General features: G+C 44.8%; 1 protein-coding gene across 1 annotated transcript in view; it reads right to left on the bottom strand.

Moving 5' to 3' along the window:
• The window catches only part of DDX41 (DEAD-box helicase 41), a 167,815-nt gene that overhangs the window by 113,243 nt on the left and 41,768 nt on the right, over positions 1–12,804 (bottom strand). Inside the window, exon 8 of the mRNA XM_069244503.1 lies at positions 6,287–6,440. Coding sequence (XP_069100604.1) covers positions 6,287–6,440 — 154 coding nt within the window. The remainder of the gene's footprint in view (positions 1–6,286; positions 6,441–12,804) is intronic.

A 12,804-nucleotide genomic window follows, 5' to 3' on the forward strand; every position in this document is an offset into this window, starting at 1 on the left:
AGTACCGTCGCCATCGTCTCCTGGGAGCGGTGGTATGCTCCCATGATGGTGGTGAGGGCCTCTTGGAGAGTGGGTTCCCTGGGCCGGTCAACCCCCTCTCGCACAGCAGCCCTCCCAGTTGCCCTGTTTCCCCGGGCCTCTGTCCCCTGGACGGTGTGCCCACTACCACTGCCCCCAGGTCCCTGTTGTTGTTGGGGTGGTGGGTCAGCCTGGGTGCCCTGTAGTGGCGGACACCGCTGATTGACGCGTCCTGGAGACAGAGGCATGGGCCCGCTGGGTGGGAGCTGTGCTGGTATTCCCAGAGGGGGTTGGGTCTGCTGTGGCCTGTGTCTGTGTGTGGGGAACCGACTGTCCAGAGGTCCCCGATGGTCCGGGCTGGTCATCAGGTTCTAGGTCGACAGAGCTGCTGTCATCACTGGGGGCCTGTTCTGGGGGCGGGATGGACAAATCTGGACCCACCTGGCCGGTGTGTTGGCGTTCGGGCCCTGCAGGGTTAAAAGAGTATGGTTATTGCTTCTGTGTGTGCCATGGCGTGCGATTTGTGGGTGCCCTTGTCCCCCAGTGCTGGCATTCCCTTGTGGGAGGAGTTGTGAGGGTGGTTTGGGGGGATGGGTATGTGCAGTGGTCATGCTTGGGTGATGGGTGTCCATGGTTTGTGTTGGCATTCAGGGATTGGTGTTGTGTTGGGTGGGTTGTGCTGGTGAGACATTGGCAGGGAGGATGTGTGCTGGGGGGTTGGGGGTGAGGGTAGGGGTGCGGGTTGGCATGCTGGTGGTTGGGGGGGGTGAAGTATATGGGATTAGACTTACCAGAGTCCATTCCTCCGCCTACTCCAGCGAGGCCCGCAGGATGCAGGATGTTCAAGACCTCTTGCTCCCATGCTGTGAATTCGGGTGGAGTGGGTGGGGGTCCGCCGCCAGTCTTCTGCACAGCGATGTTGTGTCTTGACACCATCGACCGCACCTTCCCCCGTAGGTCGTTCCAGCGTTTTCGGATGTCTTCCCGGTTTCTGGGATGCTGTCCCACAGCGTTGACCCTGTCGACGATCCTTTGCCATAGCTCCGCCTTCCTGGCTATTGTGGTGTGCTGCACCTGTGTGCCGAATAGCTGGGGCTCTACCCTAATTATTTCCTCCATCATGACCCTGAGTTCTTGGTCCGAGAACCTGGGGTGTCTTTGGGGTGCCATGGGGTGGTGTGGGGTGGTGTTTGTGGTGATGAGTGTGGTGTGTGTGGTGGTGTGTGGTGTTTTGTGCGTGGATGTAGTGTGGGTGATGATGTTGTGTTCGTCTGTGTGTTGGGGTTTGCGATAGCTGTGCTCTCTCTCTCTCTCTCTCTCTCTCGCCTTCTCTCCGAATTTCTAGTAGTGGGGGTTTGTGGGTGATGTGGGTGTGTGTTTTATAGTTGATTGGATGTGTGGGTGTGGTGTGTGTATGTGTATCAGGTGTGTGTATTTGGAATTGTCCAATGTGGCTGTGTTTTGTAAAGGTGTGTGTATTTTGACCGCAGCGGTGTGTACCGCCAATGGGATACCGCGGTTGAAAGACCGCCGCGTGGATTCGTGGGTCGTAATGGCATGGGCGTGTTTGTGTTGGCGTGACAGTGGAGGTTTGGTCATCTCCAGTTTATCGCTGACCGCTGATGAGGCGGCCTTCCGTGGATGTCGGGTTTTTGGCGGTTTGGTAGTTGTGGGTCAGAATGACCGTGGTGGTTTACGGCGGCCGCGGCGGTAGAATGGCGGACTTCTGACCGGCGGTAAGAGCCTTTTACCGCTGAGGTCAGAATGACCCCCATAGTCTCCCCAAAACCAGGACTGAGCTCCATTACACAATTCAAACAGAACCAGGCAAGGTTATCAGGTTAAGGCCACCGTACAGCTGTAGAGGAAGAGGTAAACAAAATGCTAGAGGGTAATGTTATTGAGCAATCTAAAAGCCCTTGGTGTTAACCCATCGTACTTGTACCTAAACCTAATGGGACAGTTAGGTTCTGCATAGACTTTCACCAACTAAACTCTATCTCCAAGTTTGATGCATACCCCGGGTGGATGAGCTTGTAGAACAAATTGGGAGAGCCCAGAATCTCTCTCTACCTTAGACCTTCCGAAGAGATACTGGCAGATACACCTGTCCCCAAAGGATAGGCAGAAAACGTATTTTTCCACTCCTTCAGACTTATATCCGTTCCTGGAAAGGCCCTTCTGGCTACATGGCGCACCCGCCACCTTCCAATGTTTAATGGATATTATTCTACAGAAACAAAAAAGTCACACAGCTGCTTACCTTGACAGTATTGTGATCCTTAGTCCTTCCTGGGATTACCATTCAATCCACTTAGAAAAGGTTCCAGCTACCCTTGGAGAAGCCAGTCTAACAGCCAATCTGGAAAAATGCCATTTAGCAAGAAACTCCATTCACTATTTAGGTTATAACATTTTGAATTGGTACCATAAGACCCCAGGTAGAAGAAGTAAAAGCCATACGAGATCTCCCCTACCCTACCGCAAAAAAGGAAGTTTGATCCTTTCTAGGGTGGATTGGTTATTACCTGCACTTCATCCCACAGTTTGCAGACAAGGCCACCCTTCTCATTGATCTCTTGAAAAACTTGCGCCCAAACAAAATACTGAACCTCACACCCCAAGAACAGGAGAATTTTGACTCTCTTAAAACAGTATTGTGTGCTAACCCTGTTCTTCAATGTCCAGACTTTTCCAAGCCCTTTGTACTACAGACCTATGCCTCCAATCTGGGACTCGGAGCGGTCCTCTCCCAACCTGATGAGTCTATCCTTCTTCATCCTGTTGTCTATATCAGTTGTAAACGCTTATCTCATGAAATACTACAGGGAGTGCAGAATTATTAGGCAAGTTGTATTTTTGAGGATTAATTTTATTATTGAACAACAACCATGTTCTCAATGAACCCAAAAAACTCATTAATATCAAAACTGAATATTTTTGGAAGTAGTTTTTAGTTTGTTTTTAGTTTTAGCTATGTTAGGGGGATATCTGTGTGTGCAGGTGACTATCACTGTGCATAATTATTAGGCAACTTAACAAAAAAATATATATACCCATTTCAATTATTTATCATTACCAGTGAAACCAATATAACATCTCAACATTCACAAATATACATTTCTGACATTCAAAAACAAAACAAAAACAAATCAGTGACCAATATAGCCACCTTTCTTTGCAAGGACACTCAAAAGCCTGTCATCCATGGATTCTGTCAGTGTTCTGATCTGTTCACCATCAACATTGCGTGCAGCAGCAACCACAGCCTCCCAGACACTGTTCAGAGAGGTGTACTGTTTTCCCTCCTTGTAAATCTCACATTTGATGATGGACCACAGGTTCTCAATGGGGTTCAGATCAGGTGAACAAGGAGGCCATGTCATTAGATTTCCTTCTTTTATACCCTTTCTTGCCAGCCACGCTGTGGAGTACTTGGACGCGTGTGATGGAGCATTGTCCTGCATGAAAATCATGTTTTTCTTGAAGGATGCAGACTTCTTCCTGTACCACTGCTTGAAGAAGGTGTCTTCCAGGAACTGGCAGTAGGACTGGGAGTTGAGCTTGACTCCATCCTCAACCCGAAAAGGCCCCACAAGCTCATCTTTGATGATACCAGCCCAAACCAGTACTCCGCCTCCACCTTGCTGGCGTCTGAGTCGGACTGGAGCTCTCTGCCCTTTACCAATCCAGCCACGGGCCCATCCATCTGGCCCATCAAGACTCACTCTCATTTCATCAGTCCATAAAACCTTAGAAAAATCAGTCTTGAGATATTTCTTGGCCCAGTCTTGACGTTTCAGCTTGTGTGTCTTGTTCAGTGGTGGTCGTCTTTCAGCCTTTCTTACCTTGGCCATGTCTCTGAGTATTGCACACCTTGTGCTTTTGGGCACTCCAGTGATGTTGCAGCTCTGAAATATGGCCAAACTGGTGGCAAGTGGCATCGTGGCAGCTGCACGCTTGACTTTTCTCAGTTCATGGGCAGTTATTTTGCGCCTTGGTTTTTCCACACGCTTCTTGCGACCCTGTTGACTATTTTGAATGAAACGCTTGATTGTTCGATGATCACGCTTCAGAAGCTTTGCAATTTTAAGAGTGCTGCATCCCTCTGCAAGATATCTCACTATTTTTGACTTTTCTGAGCCTGTCAAGTCCTTCTTTTGACCCATTTTGCCAAAGGAAAGGAAGTTGCCTAATAATTATGCACACCTGATATAGGGTGTTGATGCCATTAGACCACACCCCTTCTCATTACAGAGATGCACATCACCTAATATGCTTAATTGGTAGTAGGCTTTCGAGCCTATACAGCTTGGAGTAAGACAACATGCATAAAGAGGATGATGTGGTCAAAATACTAATTTGCCTAATAATTCTGCACTCCCTGTATACCCTCCCATTGAGAAAGAATGTTTATGCCTCACACAGGCAATCAAGGCCCTTCGGTACTACCTACGGAGCTGGTCTTTTGCTCTGCTGACTGATCATGCTCCTCTAACCTGGCTCTCACGCAACAAGGACACTAACCCCAGGATCACACATTGGTTTTTGGATCTTCAACCCTTCTCTTTTCAGACCCTGCATATCCCTGGGAAAAGCCAAACCACAGACGATTTTCTCTCCTGAATGCCGGTTTCTTCATGGCCCAAACAGCAATGCCTGGAAGGGGAGCAGTGTGCAGGTAAGCCATGGAGAAGCAGGACGAGGCGGGAGATTCAATCATAGGCTGGCCATTTCCTCTGTTTCCCTGGGGGACTACGGACGGGTCGTCACCCGGAAGTCTCTGTCACCTCGAAGTTAAAACAGGCAATGAAGAAGACGACGAGGGACACCAGGAAAAATAGGAGAATGTGACTGGAGGAACACCACGGGCAGACGGAGGATGGGGACTGGGACCTCCAGGGAAGCAACCGAGGCGAGGGGGACCGGCATGCACAAATGAAGGCGAAACAAAGGAGTCCAAAGAAGAAGAGAGGGACATCAGGCTAACACTCCTGGCCACATTCCAGGAGGGACATGGCTATCCAAGGCCGAGGTACGAAGGTGGCCTAAAAACACCACCACCTACTCCACCTGGGAAAAAAAGAAGACAAGGTGCTGAAAGGGGATATGAGGCAGAGGAGACCGCCTACAACCACAACAGTTATATACATCACATTTAAAAGAGCACCAAATAAATGCAAGAGTAACCCTTAAATCTTCACATTTCGTCATTTGCATCGACATAAAACAGACGGCCACCAACCGACCTACGTACCGACCTGGTACCTAGGGCATGGGTACTGAAGAGGTCCCCTCAGAGCACCAACCTTGTGCATACAGCCATTGCAGGCTGCATGACAAGTTGCTCCCAAAACTGAAAAGACAGCATGGCCCATACTTGTGTGCCACATCCCCTACAACACCGCTTGTAAAATCTGTAAGTCACCCCTACAGCAGGTCTTCGGCCCTAAGGCAGTGTGCATTATATTACAAGTGAGGGCATATCTGCGCAACTTCAGACCCAACACTAGATGGCAGGAGTATGCAGAGCATGTGTATCTATAGCCACACAAGCCAACAAACTATTTGTTTTTCACCATACTTCAGAACTACAAATAAATTGTGCTTTTATTTGTGCTTTCCTAATTCTGATATATTCTGAAATATTTGCATAGTTCATTTACAGACATTTAAAATTTGCTGTGTGCTAGAAAAAAAAGGCCGTTTCACAACAAGATTATCACATAAATCCTCTCACTTTAAAGTCGGAGAAACAAAAGTAAACACCAAGATCCCTCAGAATACAGAGCCTGACGTCTGACCTCTGTCTCTGAATGCACAGCAAATGTGATAAGATAATACCAAGATTTAAAGGTCTGTTTACAGAATGGAGCACTCGTTGAAGAATACAACAGGCTATGCTCCACAGGAGGAACAAACTCAAGCTGGACAGCCTAAAACAAATAAAGCCAGAAAATAGAATGCAAACAAAATGGAGTTACAAAATACAAAGCCAATGGTGGGCAATAGGCGGAATGTATTACCAGGGAAGCTTTCAAAAAGCCCCCAAGAGCTCATAAGTAAACCGGACACCTCCGTATCTGGTAGACTTTCACCTAAAAAACAGACACTGGAACATATCCCTCAGCAAACTCGGACAGCAATTGCACAAAGGATATGCCACTTTATAACTGCCAGCCAGCATAGTGTTGCTCCATCAGGGTATACTCAAGTGAGAAAAGAAATGTACAAATATAGCCTTTTACTGTAATTAACATATACTCACTGACGGACAGATGATTAATCCATAGGGCCCCTCTCGCTTGATAAAAGGCAGTCTCTTCTCCTGTTCCAGACCGAACATGATCACTGGTAGTGTAAATACAAGGGTCTTCCCAGAGCCAGTAAATGCGATGCCAATCATATCCCTTCCAGTCAGGCTGTCAACACAAGAAGTGCAGAATTCGAGAACTCTTTCAACAGGGATAAATCTCTTCTGAAAACTTTGTTTTTATTTTATAGCATTAAAAAAATACAAATAAAACAGATACATCACTAAGATAATGAAATTAATAGCGATGTCATTTTAGACTAAGGCTAATCCACAAAAGAAAGGACTAGAACTACTGTTTAAGGTAGCTCCAAAGTACAACAAAAAATAACAGTTAACCTCAGTTAGTTATGTTTTAGGGTCTCCTTTGAGAGGGTAGGCAAGTTGCTGATAAATTTTTTGGTATTACAAGTTTTCTAATTTTTTTCTGCCTAATGGCACAGCAACAATCTCATTAAGACAAATAGGTGGCTGGGTAACCGGAAGACCCAAAGGAACTGTGGATATACAAAGAAAAAAAGATGTCTGAATAAAATACACACTGGTATTGTACAGAGACCAGCAACTGGATCTCGTAAATGTAGGTCACATCTGCAAGGCTACTTTTAAAATTTCTCCAAAGGAAACATTCTTTCGGTGAAAAAAAAAAAAGGCAGTAGTAGTTGCTTTGCTTCAAAGAGTACACAAGACTTTGAATGTGGCTGCTGGCTTTTCGCTAAGACGTTATAGTGCAGGATGCCACCTACCTACTACAAAGGAGTTATTTCTATGTGGATGGCTCAATAGTTCACGTTAGGCATTATTAACTTGGGAATATCTTAAAGACTATCCTGCTGGCAGCGGAGAGAGAGGAAAAGGATTAGAGACCGATAGGCATTTAAGCATAAAGATAAATGGTTGGCCATCTGATGAAAAAAGGGATTCCACTTGGAGTTGGGTTAAGGGTACCTGGATACAAAGGTTCTTACGTATTTTGCGGTTGCAGCCAACCAGATACAGTGCTGGTAACTGAAAATGTATCCGATCACTTAATTAATGGAAACTCAGAGGTCTGCTCTCATATTCTCCAAACTTAAATGATGGCTCATTACAAGCTGTCAATCTAGGTTGAGGAGACCCTGCCAGACTACTGAAGCCTCTTTCGAGAGGGATCTTGGGATCTACTTCTAAGTTTGTTGAGGTAGTTGTTGCAACAGGCATTCTCTGCATAACACAGAAAAGTTCTTCAAGCACACTAAAGGTACCACACCTTGCAATAAAAGATGTTTGACAACATAGCAGAGGTGTTGTGGAAAGGGGTAGATTAGAGAAGCCACAAGATCCTAACATGCCACTGGCAAGAGCTGCTGAAGCTCCTCAAGTTTATCACTTGGCCATGGCCATTCGTAGAGATGAAACATAAGAAGACAAAAGTACACGCACCCAGTCATGTGCTTCACTGTACGGCGTCAAATGACTGTTTACTCAATGTCAGCACAGCTGTTGGTACGCAACTGATCTCCGTGAACTACAACACGAATGTTCATCACAAAATAGTTAGTCAGTTCCCTACCTTGTTTCATGGGTTAGGAAAACAGACAATGGAAGTACAGTTGCATATTAACGAGGACGTCTGCCCTGTTGCTCAAAGACGAACTGCATTTCATTTACAACAAGCTGTTGAAACAGAACTTTACTTAAACACTATTATCATTGTGTGTTCTACTGGTCCAATGCCATGAGTTTCTTCCATAGTGGAAGTAACCAAAAAGGACAAAGAAGAACAGTAAACATCTGTGTAGATATGAGTCAAACAAATAAGGCCATTTAAAGAGAACGACATCCTGGTCTGCACTTTGCTGACATGGTAACACAACTGAATGGTGTGAAAGGAAAAAGGAAAAAGACAGACCTGGGTGCAAGCCCTAAGAGACCATGCACATTGAATCTTGGCTCCCAATCGAGCTGGCAGACTGGTTTGGATCGGCATAATGGAGGCAAAACAAACATAGACAAAATAAATATGCCCTTGGGTGAGGAGTTAGACATTTCTGATGGAAAAGTCTAATTTGATTTTTGTACGATTGGGGAAAATGGAGGCCAAATTGGATGGGTTGGAAATATGGGGTATAGCATATAAGGTAATGATCAATGATAGCACTGATGTTAACACTGTAACTGCTGTTAACGAATAGGGGCCTTTGCAAAAACCCTCTGAATCCAATCAAACAGATAATATGCTGTACCGTGCAGCTGCCAGTGGGAGCAACATAGGCAAGATGGGGAGATGTCTTTATCTAGGAACACAGAGAGGCCGCCAGGTAACATTGCAAGGCTAAGGGCTGACCCAACAGAGCTATACAATCACTACATTTGTACGTAGTACTAATGGCCCTAGGAGGCTTCAGTCAAATGGAAGCCTGGCATGTAACAGGGGGGCAAGATTGATGCCTTTTCTCCAATTGCCAGCAGAGTGTACACCATATGTATTGATCTTAAAAAAAACTTCCAGTTTTGGCCTACGGTGTGGTTAAAGATTTTTACGGTCATAAATTGTCTAACTCGCCATGTTGGGGTTTTATGAAAAACCAGACAGAGATAAAAATGGTCTAGAGAACACCTTGGATAGGTGCAGGACCCAAAGAGGTGGCAGGAGACTAACTATAAGCTTCAATTCCCCCTCTTCAGTGGAACTTTCTCTTAATGCTTTGAATTGGAAATTATTACAACATGTAGCGGATAAAATCCAAGCAGTTCTGTTTGTCTATTTTTATAAGCCAAAGCCCAGAATACAGGTAGAGGATTACGCCCCCCTGCCCCCCATTGCTAGATCACTTGTAATTAAAGAGTATACCACATACCCCACAGTTCATACTTATAATTCATTTGAGCCCCTAGCCACCTTGGATGACTTGGACTGACGCCAATACAATGGGTCCTCTATTATTGGGGAAAGTGACAGGGAAATAATACATCACAAGATGGGCCTGTGACTGGCGTGGAGTGCGCTCAGTTTAGTAAAGACAATGTTTCCTCCAGTATTATGATTTATGGAGGTGGGATGTTAAAATCAGGGAGTGATCCGAGGGACCAGTGCTGTGGCTTTACTAAATCCCTTCTGCCTTTAGTTCCCAAGGAGCTAAGAACTCTTTCTTGGAACTTGGCAGGTATTAAGTACAAGTTAGATTGTAAGAGTTGGGGAAAGTAGATGGTTTTGATGTCTGTATTTTCCAGGAGACATGGTCAGTTGATTTGGTTCAAAGGGTTGGCTTTACTCATTTTAGTATTAAAGCAACCTCCTCTCCAAAAGGACGGCCTGCAGGTGGCCTTATTATATGGTCAGTACTGCCTTATATTATATTGCAAAAATATTAGGTGTTAATTCTAGATATATAGTGGCAGTTGAATTACACAACCCACGAAGTTTAAAGTACGCTCTGGTGGTTAACGTTTATAAAAGATTTGTCTCACAGCATCAGGAATCACCCACAATCACAGTTTTGGGCAAATTGTTAGATACAATTGAGGTTTTTGAACTCCTCCTGGTGGCAGGAGACTTTAATAACACTTACGAGCCCTCAGAGTTTGTGACCATGGCCACAGAGAAAGAAGATCAAGTATGGGGTATCCCTGGGTTGGAGGTTGTCATCCCGGCTAGGCAAAATAAAGTTGCATTCCAGGTTTCCCTGATGACAGTCAAGCATGGTCTGCCCGTCTGTAATCGGCACTCTAAATCAGATAAACATCTCAATCACTTAAGGGGGCTAACTGCCACTCTTCAATAGATTACATCCTATTAAATTTACCTTCCTGGAGATAGAGGAGTGACATGGCCATTATTGATAAATTAGAAAGTAATCATAATGCTCTGGTCATAAATCTGGAGTTAAGACTATTTACTACACACAACTGGAGCTGCTTTGATGACAGCTACAGCTCACCCCATTGTCACAGCTAACAATAGTAGGAGGGTCAAATGGTCCGTTGATTGAGAGTTGTGCTGAGGCTATGGTTAGCAACTATAGGGAGGTGTTAAATGCCCTTACTAAGTTAAGGTAATGAAGGGATAACACATACCTCACCCCAACTATTTTTGGCAAATTGTTGAGAAATCTTATGCCCTCTTTTTATTATATACAAAAAGAACAGTTGAAGGACGGAATGCAGAACAAATCAAACATTAACCCCCAGTCACAGATCTGGGTTTAATCTATCAGTTTTTGTGCTCACCATGCCATTCCAGTTTGGACCCAGCCATATGCAAATCAGTCTTGACCCTGTTTCCCATGGGAACAGTCCATTCCAAACTGCCAGACCAGGTCCTCCCTGGACCAGAAACAAACATCCTGGGACCGTTTCGGAGTATCGCCCCTCTTCAGCCAGGCTAGCTTGAATCTGGTGGCATAGTGAGCATGGGTCCCACATCTGGGCATACCCTTTTGGCTAAAGGTACCAGGAAGCAGGTCACTGAAGAAGATTTTTGTATACAACCACAAGTATTAGGATTTGAATCATGGAACAAGGGAATGACGTGGATTCCAGTCCAAGAAGACCTTGGCTCCCCGGGAACCCTGGAATTGAAATCTGTTGCTTTCAGTCTTGAGGACACTAACCCTGCCCTTTACAAAGTGGCAAGGCACGAGGCCTGGACAAAATTCCAGGTGATTTGTACCTTGCTGAAAGGGGGATCTGGTGTTTTATCTTGAATCGATGCTTTAATGCTACCCTGGCAGGCGCACAAATCCCAGACACATGGCTTGGAGTGGAGGTGGTTCCTATTTATAAAAAAGGGGGAAAAATTTGATTCCGCAAATTACAGGCCCATAAGCCTCATATATGTGACACAAAAACTGTTTAGTAGAAGTGTTAACAGGTTACTGGATTGGATAGAGGAAAATAATATCATCTCAACTCTATAGGCAGGATTTAGAGAAAACACTGGTACTATAGATCAATTGTTCAGATTCCTGTTTATAGTATGGAAATATGCATTAATTAAAAGAGAACATGTGTATGTTGCATTTGTGGATCTGCGGGCAGCCTTTGACCTCATTCCCAGATGGAAATTGTGGGAGACACTGGATCGGTTGGTTGTCCCGAAATATCTTTTGCAGGTTATCACAAGACTGCACCATATGAACTATGTGCAAATTAGATCGGGCCAGAATGGGGGCTGACTGACTGTATCAGAATGGAGAGGGGACTCAGGCAAGGGTGTGTACTGGCCCCAAATCTTTTCAACTTGTATATTAATGGGTTTATGAATTCGCTGATCGGTTGTAAAGGAGACCCTCCTACGCTATCTGGTAATCCAGTAGCATCACTGATGTGTGCTGATGACACTATAAATATCAAGGACAGCGGCAGGTCTTCAGAACCTCCTGAATAGATTTTCTGAGGCACCTACAGATTTGGGCTTAAATATTAACATTAATAAAACATAGTTCATGGCATTTAATAAGTATTGCTGGATGGAACTTACCTTGAGCAGGTCAAATAATCTGACTATTTAGGGGTAAAGCTTGTGCATTCATTTGCATGGTCTCCGCAGCTTGCCAAAAGCCAGCTCTCTCTCCAACAAATTTGCTTTGCTTTACCAAGATGGAAAACATGCAGATTTAGACCAGCCAGACCAACTGTTGAAATCTGTTGGTTTTATGGTGCAGAGCTTTGGGGAACTTAACACCTGGGAGAGCTGTAAAGAGTTGAGAACAGCCTTATGAGGTCAGTTGTGGAATTACCCCCAGAATACATCCTTTACGTTTGGATCTTAGCTTGCGTAATATTGCTCACGTTGTGACTGCAACCCCTGGTTTATTGAATGAGAGCATGGTCTTAAAAAAATGGCACTTCCGCTGCAAGAGTATTTAACTGAAATTTTGGAGTTCAATCGAAGCAACAGCATCCCCTGGTTGAAATATGTGTAAAGAATAGAAAGATTTTGGGCCCACACGTGCAACTGATGGTTGCAGAAGCTAATACAGGGAGCTTGACTGAGAGGTTTTTGGTATTTAAAGTCCAAATGTGCTACAAGGCCTTTATGAGTATGACTGAACCACCTAAAGCAAAATCTCTGTATCTTAAATTTAGGTACAGTATTCTGCCACTCAACAGTTTCTGTAGTAGCTGGAACGAGTCAAGTACCCCTCGACCCCTCAACCCACCGAACGTCCACTCTAATTCGCTTCAGAGGAAACTGAAGAGCATTTTAATTTTTGTTTGCTCTTACTATACAAAAGAAAAAAAAAATCAGGAGGACTTTGTTGTTACCCATCTGCTGAGCTCTTGAATCTAGACAGCGGAGGTTTACTTTGCAGATCCTCAAAAGTGATAACAGAGGCTTGCTAGTTTTTGCCCTGTCCAAATACATGATGAATGACTGGAGAGTTAGGTGCAGGTTGTGTGGGTCTGCTAATTGAAACCTTTATCAAAGTACTGTACTAGGCTTACCTACATACGGACTGGTGTATATTGTTTGTGGATTAAATGTTCTA

The sequence above is a fragment of the Pleurodeles waltl genome, chromosome 7 (assembly GCF_031143425.1).
Source record: "Pleurodeles waltl isolate 20211129_DDA chromosome 7, aPleWal1.hap1.20221129, whole genome shotgun sequence".
In the NCBI taxonomy this organism is placed as follows: Eukaryota; Metazoa; Chordata; class Amphibia; order Caudata; family Salamandridae; genus Pleurodeles; species Pleurodeles waltl.